The sequence below is a fragment of the Crinia signifera genome, chromosome 1, assembly GCF_055691185.1.
Source record: "Crinia signifera chromosome 1, ASM5569118v1, whole genome shotgun sequence".
NCBI lineage: Eukaryota > Metazoa > Chordata > Amphibia > Anura > Myobatrachidae > Crinia > Crinia signifera.
The window spans coordinates 187229234-187243575 of NC_139217.1; the positions used below are offsets into that span (position 1 = coordinate 187229234).

A 14342-nucleotide genomic window follows, 5' to 3' on the forward strand; every position below is an offset into this window, starting at 1 on the left:
AAATGGGCTTAAAAAAAATAACACGGGTACTGTTCCCCGGGAATCTGACCCGGCAAATGTTCAGGGTCGGACACGGGGCTTATCCGGGGCTCAGGGTGGTGTAAATGGCCATTATCCGGGTTATTTGGTGGGTAGAGGGGCGCAAAGAGCTGATTGGTGCTTCTGCAGCTCTGGCAGATGAAGTAATCTGCTGGAGACCGCACAGGGCGCATGTAGCAGCGCAGCAGCAGCGTTAACACGCTCTGTGCTGCAAGCACACTCCACACTGTGTTTACAGCCTCATCTGCTGCAGCACACACTGGCTGTCACGCAGTGTGTTCCACTTTGGCTGACCCCAAACCTGATCTGCACCATCATGTCTGCAACTGCAACACAGCTACTCCGTCTGCCATCTTTGCTGCAATGCTGGGAGCAGAACCCACCCCCTCCCTTTTCCCTTTCTTGTGACCTCATCTCAAACAGCCCAAAGGTCCATTTTTAATGACACCAGCAAGGAAAGACAGGGCTGATCCGTTTTCAGTGTGAAAGGGCCTTACCCGGGAATAACCTGGATTGAAGTGCAGTGTAAATGGGGTCTGAGGCAGGGCATGCCCTGGCAATTTCCTGTGTTCGATTTCCCGGGTCCTATCCGGTATTCTGGTGTAAAAGTGGTATAGGTGACCCAGTATATGCCGGGTCAGTTAAAGTATTTTAGATAGACCAAATGTATATAAATAAATTATATATATATATATATATACATATATATATATATATATATATATATATATATATATATACAGGGGTGTCAACAGCAGTGTAGACCCCTGGGCATAGCAATGTATTGGGGCCCCTACCGATCCTCCAGCGGTAGGGGTGGGGGAGGCTTTGATGTCCCGCGGGTGGTAGGGGGTATTATATCAACCGCTCAGCATGAAGGCCCTGGATCAGTAATTTCTGCACAGATGGTGGGAGATGGGGTGGGAAAAGGGGGCATTGGGCTGAATGAAGGGGCCCTGATACATAACTTCCAGGGTGGTAGAGGGTGTTTAATACGCAGAGGAGGGGTGTATAGTGGAGTGGGTTTATTATTCATCATTTTCTGGTGGGAGGACAGCTTGCTTGACTGCAGATATCTTCATTTCCCGGAAATAGATTTCTTCGCTTTTAATGGAATTAAAAACAAGAGAATCCCACCTACCAAATAGTAATGGGGTCTAGGGGATCAGAGTTCAGGAGGCAGAGCAATCTGCCAACGAGAATATAAAACTGCATACCAGGTGTGTGGAGCTGGAGCAGTAACCAGCTGCTGGTAGGCTGATATCTCTGGTTCTGGGAACAGTAGAGACAAGCTACTAGTGTCCATCAAAGGGGGAGAGTCCCAGCTTTTGGAAAATATACTCAGAAAAACTGTAAGTTAGACAGAACCTGAGATACCTGACTGGGAAGAGCAATTAACAGGTTTGGATGGGGACCACTGCTTTGAAGGCAAATATCTCCGGTTCCCAAGGGGCGTTTTTTTAAATTCTTGTACCCATGGAAATAGGGGACCCCCGGCTTTCAGCCTAGGACCCTTAGACTCCTGGGGGGGGGGGGATTTCTGGGTACTCAGAACCCCCCCCCCCCCCCCCCCCCCGCGTGTGCCACTGTAATGTATAATAGATTTGCCAAAACTAAATATACTAATATATTACAAATATTTACATGCTGTATATGAAATTATGTATCCAGGTAAATTAGATAATAATCACATCTGTTAAGCCATTTAATAATAACACATAAACAATATACAATTGATAGATTTAAGCATGTAAGCACAAGCAATTGTATAAACCAATTGCCCCACTACCAGCTATATTATTTAATGGCTTAAATATGCAGTGACTATTAATTTGAAGGCATTGTTAAATGTAACACATGATAAACTGCATATAAAATAAGAATCTTATCTGGTAAAAATCAGTGTGTGGTGTGGTACAAATAAATGCAAGACTGATAGCATGCAAAATGTATACAATGTAATAAGGGACGCACAGTCAATGAAATATGAGCCATGACCGTGGTTTCATCAATGTGGTTTCTGCTGAAGGGGGTGGGTCCTTACTGGGGTTGCCGCGAACCACGCTCCTGTTTTCCATCACTATTATCCCTTTTCCACCAAAGTCCCAGATCATACTCAGGATATTGGCGGTCTTCACTAGCATGTCCCTGTTATCCCAGTTTCAAACCATTTCCACTGAAACTGGAAACCCAGAAAAGCAGGGAAGTGGACAGGCACTGGTTGGTGGGCAGTCAGTCAGCAGCGGGCAGGAGGGTCAGCGGGTAGTTAGCGGCGGGCGGGCAGGTAACCAACGGCCAGAAAGCAGGAGGTGGTCAGCGGGAGGTGACTGCGTGATGTGCACAAAACCAGGATATTTATGCCAGTGGAAAAGGGGTATATGGAGGCATGGTCAGTGCTCTGTGAGCTGCTGGCATGCCCCCAGTGAATAGATGCTAAGCAGAGCAGTGAGTGACAGGAGGACTCACAGCTGCCCCCGAACCCCCCCCCCCCCCCCACACACACACACACACCACCACAGGACTCTGCTGTGGGTGGGACTGCTAGATGGTAGGGATGGCCATCGGTGCAGTCGCCATTGATGGTTGCAACCAATGGCAATACTGCAACAGGCCATTGATAGTCATAAACTATGTGATAGTTTTAACTATAAGATCATCCATTATCTTTGACTGAATGGCCCGTGGGCCAATCAGAACATGGGGGCAGGGCTTCCGGGTGTTGGGGGTGCGGAGCTATGCTTCGGGTCCCGGCACTGTAGAAAAAAAAATAAAGAAACACTGGTTCTCCCACATCGATGGCAAAAGTATTCAACATCACCCATAAACCTTCGATGATTTAAAATCATTGATGGTCGATCTCGACTAGACAGTACCAAAAACAGGAATGTACCGTGAAAATCAGGACAGTTGTGAGGTATGTTATAGCGGAAATCATTCCAGACTTGAGCTCTGAACCCCAGCGTGTTACCCATAAGCCATAACTAGTTAACACCATCTAAATTCCAGAGCTTGGTAAATATGACAGCTTCACAACCGCCATAGAAACTTATATTTGCAGCAGTACCTCCATGGGTCAGTGGGGTGATACACAATGCCCCCCCCCCCCCCCAGATCTGGAGTTCCTGGACTAGGGGTGGCATCGCTATGTTTCACTACCATAAATGTTTTTTTTACAATGGTAGTGTTTTTACCATTCGAAGGCTGCATTCAGATGCTTTCCGCCATTGAATGGGAAACATTCTATGGTGTTCCGATGGTCCCACCACCAGCCAGCCACACTGCAGTGCTTCTACACATGCGTGGCTGGGCTGAAGATGGTTGCGCATGTGTGATGCAATGGTCAGTGACTATCGCATCAAAAGATTTGATGGCGGAAGCTCAGCCATCATTTGATGGTGGGCTTCCGATGTGAATCCCTATCCCTATCCCTGGACTTATTTTTCTGGAAAAATAGTACTGGTGATACACAATATTGGGGGTGCTTTTGGAGATATCCAGCAAATATTATTTTATAAAGAAGCTCCTTATGATACTGGTTGATATCAGGAAGAAAAGTTTATTTTATTTATTTATGGACACATACAGGACTATCATACAGAGCTGGGGAGCACAATTGAGCTTAATAAGGATCAGGAAAAAAAGAGAAATGACATTAATTTTATGGTTTTACTAAGTACGTATGGCCATAGGAGGGACGGCGCAGTGCTTTGTTCTATGTTGGTACCACAAGTTACATGCCATCGCTTTTTGACCATTTATTTATGATTTTAACCATCGATGATGTGCTTGCAGGCACGTGCAGCTGCCACGACCACCCTCCTACACAGAACTGAACTGAATAAGCAGCTCCATTGAAATATAATTGCATCGATCATTAGGAACCACTGATTTCCTATGGCCATTCCAGGGTTCCTCCCATTGGTGGACGAAGAGATAGCTGGAAGGCTTTGTTCATAGCGATTTCCAAACGGCTTCAGCAGACGCTCTGTAATTGGGAACAGCCGCCGATAACATCAGGGTACGTCGCGCTCATCACCTCGCCTGCTAGTAGCACCACTGGGCTGGCAGTGGCACTGAGGAGGATGGCGCTATTGTTATTTTACTGTGCCAGTGACGCCGCCCGGCGCCAACACGTTTCGCGCTTTAAAAACATGAACAACCCCACATCGGCGAATGAGGGCTGAGGTTAGCCCCGCCCATTCTCCCTTGTTCTATTCAATCTCCGCCTCCAGGTTCAGTGGCCACACGCTATTGGTCCGTTTTCAAGCGCCAGTGCCCGGATGTTACCAGGTCCTTATAAATAGTGGCCGTAGTGGCGCGTGCTTTTTCACCGTGTTTCTGCCGTTCGTGTCGGACCGAGGTGTGAGCGTGTATTCATCATGGTGAGTGTGTGCGCGGGTGCTGTGCGGGATGTAGGGTGTAAATGGCGCACTGCCGCGCTGATGAGGGGGGTCCTTGTTATCACGCCGCCGTCACTGCTGTGCCGTGTGTGGCCGCACGTAAGAGCCCCGGGAAGCTGCGGGTGTAGCCGGCACCTGCTGAGCCCTAATCCGTTCTATGGGCTCTCCGTGCTCGCCGCGGCCGGCGGGGTTTCATTTAATAATCGGACTTAATTTGGAAGTGATTGCTCCCTGTACTGTAACCACCGATGTCCTCTGCCCGGTCACTCATTCTGCTTCTCCTCACCAGGCTGGAGGAAAGGCTGGCAAAGACTCTGGCAAGTCCAAGGCATCTTCTGTTACCCGATCATCCAGAGCTGGACTTCAGGTAAGGAGATGGGACAAATAAAATATCAGTGAAGGGTGTTAATGGTTTGAGCCGTATTCTATTGGTCTCCTCACCCACCCCCTCCCTTCCCTCCTCCCCCTCCCTTCATGCATACATTCAGCGCTCACTTTCCTTAGGGCTTAATAGCTCTGCATATTTTGTAGCTGTATTCTTCTGCTGCAGTAACAGGGAATGTTCTTCTGAGTCTCTTGCACCTGAATTTTTATTTAATTGGGGTTCCCTGAGCTCTTACTCATTCACTGTGACCCTATTTTTCTGATCATTGGTATTTAAAATCATGTGGCATCCTGGCAAATGGCTACCTCCTGGTTTTGGTAGTTCCACTGCTAGTGAACTGTAGTCATCACAAACTTGTCTTGCTACATATGGCTTCAAAGTTTCTTAAATATTGGGCTGAGTCTGGTTATAATGACTTGGGTTATGCGTTGTGACAGCCTCTGCAGCAGCTATGTAAGCATGCCCCCTGCACTAGTTCCTTAGTACTGATTTGGAGTTTTGAGGTTTATCTACTCAAGCATAACATGGTCTTCTCTAAATGTTTCTAGTTTCCAGTGGGTCGTATCCATCGGCTTATGAAGAACAGAACTACAAGTCATGGTCGTGTTGGTGGAACAGCTGCAGTGTACACAGCAGCTATCCTGGAGTATCTTACTGCTGAGGTACTGAACATGTCACTATTGTAATGTTTGACAATTTGATTCAGTGTAGGGTATGAAATGGTTGGTATAAAGATTCTCAACGCTTTGAGTGCCAATGTTGCTGTGAGATGGTCAAAATATCTGCTAAAAATGCCACAGTCGAAGTATGAGCCACTTTAGTTATTGCTGGTAAATGATCGGGAGTCAATTCATTTAAGTTTTCTTAAACATTGCACCAGAAAAGAACAGTCTGACTGGCATTTTTAGCAGATATCTTGCACATTTCACATCAATGCGTCAATAAGGGTTAATCAAAACTCCAATCTACGTCCGCCAATGCCCACTTCATCCTCTGAAAAGGTGGCATCCGCAGCTGCAAGAAAAGTGTGCCTTCCCATAGACCGCCTTCAATTTGATAGGGGTACTTGCTGGTGCCCACCCAGATCCTGGCGGCCCTGGTATAAAATGCTGTATCACAAATGCTTTGTTTCTAGACTGCCAAACTACCACCAAAGTATGTTACGCTTCAAATATGCTTACTGTTAGCTAGTTAAACTTCTTATGTTTTGGTCACCTGTGATGGTACTTATGTTAGTTGGGCGCCCACTAAGCTATTTGCTTAGTTTTGCGCATCCCCTCGTGGGGTTTGCCATGCTTCTGGCTCGCTGCACTCGCCACTATATAAGATAAACTCCATGCGGACATAGGTAGTGGGGGTATGAGCGTACTAACTATAGTGGGCGCCCAACTAACATATAAGTAACCCTGTGACTAGGTGGCAGCCAACTTAGGATGCACTTTTACTTTGCAGCAGGTCTTCAGGTGGTGCAGACTGCTCTGCAATTGCTTGATATGATTGATAACTGAAGTGTAAAATGCCCCCAATCCACTATTGTGAGGTACTTTACATGCAATACCCCACAACTCACATAGCAGTTCCTGTGTGGCTGGATCATATGATACATTGTATGGTGTCCTTTTGCATACAATGTGTCAGATACAAGGGCTGCAGTACATATTCATGGCATCCTGTCTTATCTGTGACTACAATGCTAGGTGCACTGGAGCATGCATCGCAATTGCAGGAAAGACATACAATATGACACTTTTCATGCAATGCATCAGAATTGCATGAATAGTTCCCATATCTCACGAAGGGATGGGGGCTTTCACGGTCCTCTCGAAGCTTTTCCATTAACTATTTGATAAAGATCATTGTTGGGCCATACACACTGAGCAGCTTTGAGCTAAAAGCATCTCAAACTTTCTGGTTTCAGCTCAGTGTATATGGGCTTTTAGCATTGTAATTACTAGAGACAGGATTATATGCAACATAAAAAGCTTGAAATATGCATGTAAAATACTTAAAATATGCATGAAAAGTGTTAAAATATGCTACATTAAATAATAAAAGAGTAATTTTTAACTTATTTATTTAAAAATCAGCATAAAATTAGTTGCAAATAAACCTCAAAAATAGGCCCACAGCATCTGCAGATGTCTAGTGCTGTACACAGGATTTTTTTTCTTCCTGGCTGCTACAGCATACTCCAGCATCCTAGGCTCTTCTGGCATCAACTACACGGACCCTCATCTCCAGTGCTGATGGATCAAATGTCAGCATACCGTGTGAGGGCAGCGCAGTGGAGGGCTTCCTCCCTGCGCCGCATACTCACTGACACGGCATTTCCTCCGAGCCGCATGATGTCACAACCCTTCTGCCCGCCTCCTCTGCTGCAGAAGTCTGTCTCTTGGTGTAAAGTCCCAGGCCAGGAGCAGGCAAAGGTTCAGAAGCTTCGTAATGGCATCCGCCCCAACTGACTTTTATCAACATGAATCGGCAGCCTAGAGCAGTGTCAGACATATCGTACATCCAAGGTTCCCCACACTGCGCACATATTGCCCCAACCTGCACACTCTAGCACTACCTGGCCAGCAGCAGGGCAAAGCAGTGCTGTGACTCGCGGGTGGGAAGGGGGCAGGGCCTAAAATATGCACCATCACTAGATTTTTGGTAAAATATGCAATAACCAGTGAGAATGGGCAAAATATGCAAATGCATATGCAAATGCATATAATCCTGTCTCTAGTTATTACTGAGCATACAGTAATGCTATTGCATGAAAGATTTGTGTAATGGCCACTTTGTACAGTGTTTGTGGTGAGGTCCACATGAGCCATAATGTGTTTGTAGTGTGTTTGCTTGCTACTAAAATAGGGCTTGTGAGGGGGTGCGGTCGTTAGGTCGATGTGGTTCTAGGTCGGAAGGTCCTTAGTTCGACCTTTGGACTGTCGACCTAGACATTGTCAAACTAACGACCTTTCGACCTATAACCATGTCGACCTTTTTCCTATGTCGACCTAATGACTGTCGCCCATCATGCTGTAGACCAAATGACCCCAACCCTTTGTGAGGTGCCTTGCCTGACATGTTGTCTGAACAACAGAGCTTGTAAAACTGAGAACTGGTCCGTGATGACTAGCCCACTGCGCAATCTTAGTTCATAAGAACAATGATAGAAAATGTGCTGTACATGCTTCTGAGACCAGTATTTAAGGATGTAAACTAGAAATGCTCAAATTTACTAGAAAGGCCCTGTTGACATTTAACTTGTGATAGGCTTGTGAATTTACCTGTCAATACCTTACTACAGTCAGATGTTACAGATTTGAAATGCCTTTTTTTTTTTTTTTTTTTTTTTTTTTTAGGTTCTTGAATTGGCAGGCAATGCATCTAAAGATCTGAAGGTCAAGCGTATATCACCACGCCACTTGCAGCTTGCCATCAGAGGTGATGAAGAGTTGGATGCCCTTATTAAAGCTACAATTGCTGGTGGCGGTAAGTTAATAGTTCAAGTACTTATTTGCTGGGTAGTAATACGTAGTAAACGGGTAGTAGCTTTTTAGCTAAATACATGATCATTTGTAGAAAAGATTTACCATCCCAAAAACATAATCTCATGGATTGTTTGGGAATCGCACTGATGCTTCAGCATTCTTTCATAGGGAATGATTTGGTACGATGCATCTGCTTGCATCCAGCTTCACTGGGAATGTGTAACTGTAATTGACTTCATCTATCAGACTGAATGTTAACTTAATAGTTCAAGTTAACACTTTATTTTAGTGCCTATTTGGTACTTAATGTTCAAACCATTTTTTCACTTAATGGTCATTGCTCTTGTAAACAAGTGCTTGCTGGTATTCTGAATATTTGACAGCATTGAAACATTCTGCTTTTTCAGGGACAGCTGCGTATAGTTTGCTGTCCCTAAATAAAAAATATCTACTTTAAAGGATTTTTCTTTGCCATTCTGAGATGGCATCATGTAAAGTCAGCTTTTACATGAATAGCAGGAGAATGTTGGTGCTGTGGCAAGCAATGACTTGCTCTCCTAAAGGACAATAATGTCAGAGCAAATGGCTAAATAGCAAAAGTAACTTAATTATGCATAAATTAGTATTTCTGCCTTATTTATTCCCCCTTTTAAACCACTGCAAAAACCTGTGTTTTTTTCCCTTTGTGGACCCAGGTCAGCAGCCGTGTAAAAGTGGTTAATCTGTGTCTCTTTACGCAGGACTTCTACCCAGGTCCTGACCAGGGTAGAACATAGGCAGGATCTGGGTAGAGCGTAGTTTGAATGGGTATGCCGGGTCATCCGACCCAGCTCCGGTCTTGCGTCAGTGGGGGAAGCCCAACCTCTGGACCAGTGTTCCAAATGCCAGTTTGGATCTGAGATTTGGGTAGAAATGAATGTGCTTGCTAACTAGAGTGCCTGCAGTGTTAATAGATGTGTTTGAAGAGTAAAATGATTCAAATAAGTTAAATGTGTATGATAACGTGCTCATGGTGTTCTAAAAATCTAATCTTGTTTCAGGTGTCATTCCTCACATTCACAAATCTCTCATTGGCAAGAAAGGACAACAGAAAACAGTTTAGAACTACAATTCCTTAGTAACATGGTTATGGACTTGAGATTTACTTGTCATTGGTGTTACAAGACAGCTGGAATCTAACTGTAACCAATAAAGTTTTGGCTTCAAAGAAGCCAGATTTGCATGGTCAGTTAGGTTTTTAAGGTTTTTTAAATTGTCTATACTTGTATGCATTGATTTTTGTAATGGTTTTGTTATTTTTAGGTAATCTATTGAATAAAGTTACAAACAACAATATTCTCATGGTTTATTTTTGTATAGCTTCATTTTGCTAAATTATATTGTGCCAATATTTAGATTTGGGTTTGTATTTCTGTGTCATAACATGTTTCCACAAAGTTACAAGATGTAGCACATGGCTCGAAACTCTGCCACAGCAACCTGCTTCCTGGTGATCAGTTTTTTGGGGGGAGGAAGCAGGATCTGGTCAGGACAGGGTACGTTTGCGGTAACAGCCGGGCAGAGCGGTGGACCACTCACCTAGCTGTATGAGAGCACTGTGGCTATTACAAAACTCCAGCTGGTGGGGACATGGCCTAATCAGCATGCAGAGAAGACTTGTTTCCACTAAGCTCCTGCTATTCACCGCTGCATGTGAGGTCTGAGCACCCGATCTGTTTTCCGGGTACCAGCCACTTGATCCCCATGGCTTGCATACCAGGACCCCTGCTGCCTTCATGCCGGGTCTCCTGCTTCCTGCACTCCTCATACTTTGCTGACTCCACTGGTGCCTACTGCAACCTGTTCTCCTGTGGGGCAGGGAATGCTGGCTGGTCAGCCTCCTGTGACAGCAGCTGGCTCATGGCTGCCAGGAGAAGGCTCCAAGAGCTGGTTGCTGTTTTTAGTGATGCTCCTTGAGACGAGTGCTGCTCTCTGCTGCCACTGTATTCCACCAAGCCCTGCTGTGAGGTTGTCAGATTCTATCAGGACTTCTGCTACTACCCCTTTACCTGGCACTGTCCCTTTTATCGGAGTCTGCTTCCTTAACCACCCCCTCGCTGCAGCTTCCACCAGACCAGACTTCCACCTGGAATAATGGGAGTACTTCTGATTTAAGCTTTTATAGTATGTGCATATGCCTTGTGAGTGGGCACGGCAAACTGCCTGTTCGCCATCCCGCTCGTACCTAGCAGAGCACATGGGAACACCCAGCATTTCATGGGCATTCCCATGCAAATAGCCTGGTGTGGGGGGCGGGCAGCGGATGTTAGCTGCCCGCCTGCTTCCCACACAGGGAGCTTGTAGATGCAAGACACCAGAGAGGTGTCTCAGATCTGTGAGCACTGTAGAAATCACTTGGTTGGTGACCATTGAATGCCTTCATCCCTGCATGCAAGCTGCAAATGGATGTTTATGCTGAACATCCATTCGCACGCATGCGGGGATTTCTTTCGTCCATCCTGGCGACACAGCTCAACCATGGGATGTAGGAGGGTCTGCATGAGCAAGGCACCTATGCTGACAACTTTTGAGAGCAGGCTCGAGTTCCTCAGTACATTTTAGGTGCCCACCAGAGTGGGTGCTGTGGGCTGCAGCAGTTTTTGGAGTAGAATAGCTTTTTTTTTTTGCTTTTTCTGTTCTTTAAATTTCACTAGTTAGGCAGGTTTTAGTGTTCTACAAGAAGTTCACACAGAGCACAGCAGAAGCTGACAGGAGTGTGTCCTGTCAGCTCTCTGAGTGCAGAGTGACGTGTCTGCTCCCTCTGCACAGTGCTTAACCTCCTTCACAGACCCGGGGGTGTCCTGAAGCAGCTCCCTGCTTGGGGGAATCGTGGGGGACGGACTCCCTGTAATGGCGGCCACAATCTTAAAAGGGTTTATAGGCTGAAATCTTGAAAAGGAAGTGTCTCCTATCACAGGAGTCCAGGGCAAGTATCCTGAATGCTGACATCCACATTATACCACACACCGTAATTTCCATTTCACACTATGCCACACACCATAATGCTAATCACATATTCCACAAGTGCCGCTTTGCTAAAGTACATGCTCCTTGCCAGGGATTACACAGGGCCTGACTTAAATGTCAGCCCACTCATAGGCACCACATTGTTGCTCCCCCCCCCCCCCCCCCCTCCCTCATTCTAGCGAGGGATGAAAGGTGAGGACATAAGACAGCCAGGGCAAGTATAAATCAACTTGGCAGGGGGCTTGGACACAAATCTCCTTTCTTCTGGCTGACAGCATGTGGGTAGAAAACTTCCTTAGGAGGAACCAGCTACTGTCATTCTGACTAGCCACACTGAGAGGGAGGAAAAGGTCCAATTGCGCAGGGATGAGAGCCAACTGCACCCCAGGCGGGTGCCAGGGAGAATAGTTTGGCAGCAGTCCAGCGGCAGAAGTGTAAAATTCTGGGTGTACCCCTGGTGGGTGCATGGCAATGGTAGGGAGAGGTATAGCAGTGGTGGTGACTGGAGGGACACCAACCCGGAGCAGAGTGTATCAGGCAGTCTCCTGCCTCTTCACACTTCTGGGTCAGTTGAAAGTACAGTACCAACTACAACCACTCACTCCTACCAGCTGTGGGGCCCTTCACCTCTGCTGCTGTGCTGGATACCGACCCACTGTTCCTCCCTGCCTCAGCTGTCATTCAACAGCTGTCACCGGTCAACACAACAAGGGGGTGGGCCACAGGTGACAGGCAGCACTGCACACAAATTATACTCATGGTGCAGGTGATAGCTACTCTAGCCCCCTGATCCTGTCATCACCAAGCCTGCAGTGCTGCTACTAGTCTGTCCCACTGCTGCTTCTCATGGTCAGGCAGCTCACCTGTGAGCTGCAGCACCGCCGTGACCCCCCCCTCTAACGAATCGCAACCCGTGAAGGGGTGGGGGTACCTTGCCGCCAATAGGCCTGTGCCTATGCACAGTGTGTCAGCGCTACCGGAATCCACACTTTCAGGTAGCGCTGGGCGCCCTGACAGGCGGTAGAGATGCAGGAAGCCTCTAGCACCTGTCAACTATGCATGCAGACAGGTGGGATAGGGGAGGGTGAGGGGGGGTAGACACACATGCAGGGTAAGGAGAAGACATAGGGGATGACTTAAGTGGAAAAAAAAAAACAGTATCTTACTGTGGCAGGGTACAGCTGCATGCACTCTATCACTAGTAGTAGTAGTAGTACGTTTATTTAGAAGGCGCCACAAAGTGTCCGCAGCACCGTACATAGCAAACAAAAAAAAAAAAAAAATTACAAGGTAACGTACAGGGTGTGTAGAAAGATACAGTATAAATAGGGGTATAGCTGGTAGAACTAAAATCAGCATCAGTTCAGAAGTAGGTGTCAAAATAGTCAAGGAGACCGAAGATGAAGTAGAGGAAGGGAAGAACAGGACAGGAGCACAGGTGAGGTAATGAGGTAGGGTGAGTACGTGAGGAAGGAGGGCCCTGCTCATAAGAGTTAACATACTAAAAATAGGTGGGTGGACGAACGAAATACAATAGGATAAGTAGGAACGGAGGGGAACGGAGGCAGGATAGGAGGATCAAAAGAGGTTAGGAGGAGGGATAGGCTAGTCGAAAAAAGTGGGTTTTGAGGGAGCGCTTGAAGGAGGTAAGGGAATCAGATAGCCTGATGGGTGGCGGGAGGTTGTTCCAGTGCAGGGGGGCAGCGCGAGAGAAATCTTGGACACGGGAGTGGGAGGAGGTGATTAGGTGAGAGGTCAGTCGGCGGTCAGCGATGGAGCGAAGAGGACGGGAGGGAGTGTGGATAGAGATCAGTGAAGAGAGGTAGGGAGCTGTGGAGGAGGAGAGAGCCTTGTAGGTGGTGGTGAGGAGTTTAAAGAGAACTCGGAAAGGAATGGGGAGCCAGTGAAGAGATAAACAGAGGGGGGAGGCGGAGGTAGAGCGGCGGGAGAGGAAGATGAGCCTAGCAGCAGCGTTAAGAATGGATTGGAGAGGTGCGAGGCGGGTGAGAGGTAGCCCAGAGAGAAGGATGTTGCAGTAGTCAAGGCGGGAGATGACAAGAGAGTGAATGAGAATTTTGGTCGCGTCAGTGGAGAGGAATGGTCTGATGCGTGAGATGTTGCGTAGGTGAAAGCGGCAAGACTGTGAGAGAGCACGAATGTGGGGGGTGAAAGAGAGGGAGGAGTCAATGATGACACCGAGGCAGCGCGTTTGGTCGGTGGACGTGATCTCGGTTTCACCAATGCTGATGGAGATAGTGGGAGAAGAGGGGATGTTCGGGGGATGGAAGATTAGAAGTTCAGTTTTAGCCATGTTTAGTTTCAGGAAGCGTTGGGTCATCCAGGCTGAGATGGCCGTGAGGCATTCGGAGACCTTGGACAGAAGTGATGGGGATAAGTCGGGGGAGGAGAGATAGATTAGGGTATCATCAGCATAAAGGTGGTAATGAAAACCATAGGAGCTGATGAGGGTGCCCAGAGAGGTGGTGTAGAGGGAGAAGAGGAGAGGGCCAAGGACTGACCCTTGGGGAACACCGACTGGCTGGGGGGTAGTAGGAGAGGAGGAGCTCGGAGTGGAGACGGAGAAGGAGCGATCGGAGAGGTATGAGGTGAACCAGGAGAAGACCGTGCCAGTGATGCCAAAGGAGCGGAGGGTGTTGAGCAGGAGAGGGTGGTCAACAGTGTCAAAGGCAGCCGACAGATCAAGCTGGATGAGGATAGAGAAGAGGCCTTTGGATTTAGCCGATAGTAGATCGTTAGTGACTTTGGTCAGGGCAGTTTCAGTGGAATGTAAAGGGCGGAACCCGGATTGGAGGGGGTCTAGAATGGAGTTAGCAGTAAGGTGGCTTAGGAGACGATTATAGGTCAGACGTTCTAGGAGTTTGGAGGCAAAAGGGAGGAGGGAGATGGGCCTGTAGTTGGATGGAGAGTTGGGGTCCAGATTTGTTTTTTTGAGAATTGGGGAGACAAGAGCGTGTTTGAAGGAGGAAGGGAAGATCCAGAGGATAGGGAAAGATTAAAGAGGTGAGCCAGGTG

At 47.2% G+C, this 14342-nt stretch overlaps 1 protein-coding gene and 1 non-coding gene across 2 annotated transcripts; both read left to right on the forward strand.

Moving 5' to 3' along the window:
- Positions 1-4271: 4271 nt before the first annotated feature.
- On the forward strand, positions 4272-9638 carry H2AZ1 (H2A.Z variant histone 1). The gene is made up of 5 exons (XM_083179033.1): positions 4272-4421; positions 4729-4806; positions 5373-5486; positions 8175-8304; positions 9344-9638. The coding sequence occupies exons 1-5, from the start codon at positions 4419-4421 to the stop codon at positions 9403-9405; spliced, it is 387 nt and encodes a 128-aa protein (XP_083035159.1). The 5' UTR covers positions 4272-4418; the 3' UTR covers positions 9406-9638.
- On the forward strand, positions 7932-8014 carry LOC146045573 (small Cajal body-specific RNA 18). Its single transcript, XR_014465477.1, has one exon.
- Positions 9639-14342: the final 4704 nt, after the last annotated feature.

Coding starts and splice junctions, on each gene's coding strand:
- H2AZ1 (XM_083179033.1), top strand. Junction 5,487..8,174: donor TGGAGTATCTTACTGCTGAG/GTACTGAACATG, acceptor TTTTTTTTTTAG/GTTCTTGAATTGGCAGGCAA. Junction 8,305..9,343: donor AGCTACAATTGCTGGTGGCG/GTAAGTTAATAG, acceptor ATCTTGTTTCAG/GTGTCATTCCTCACATTCAC.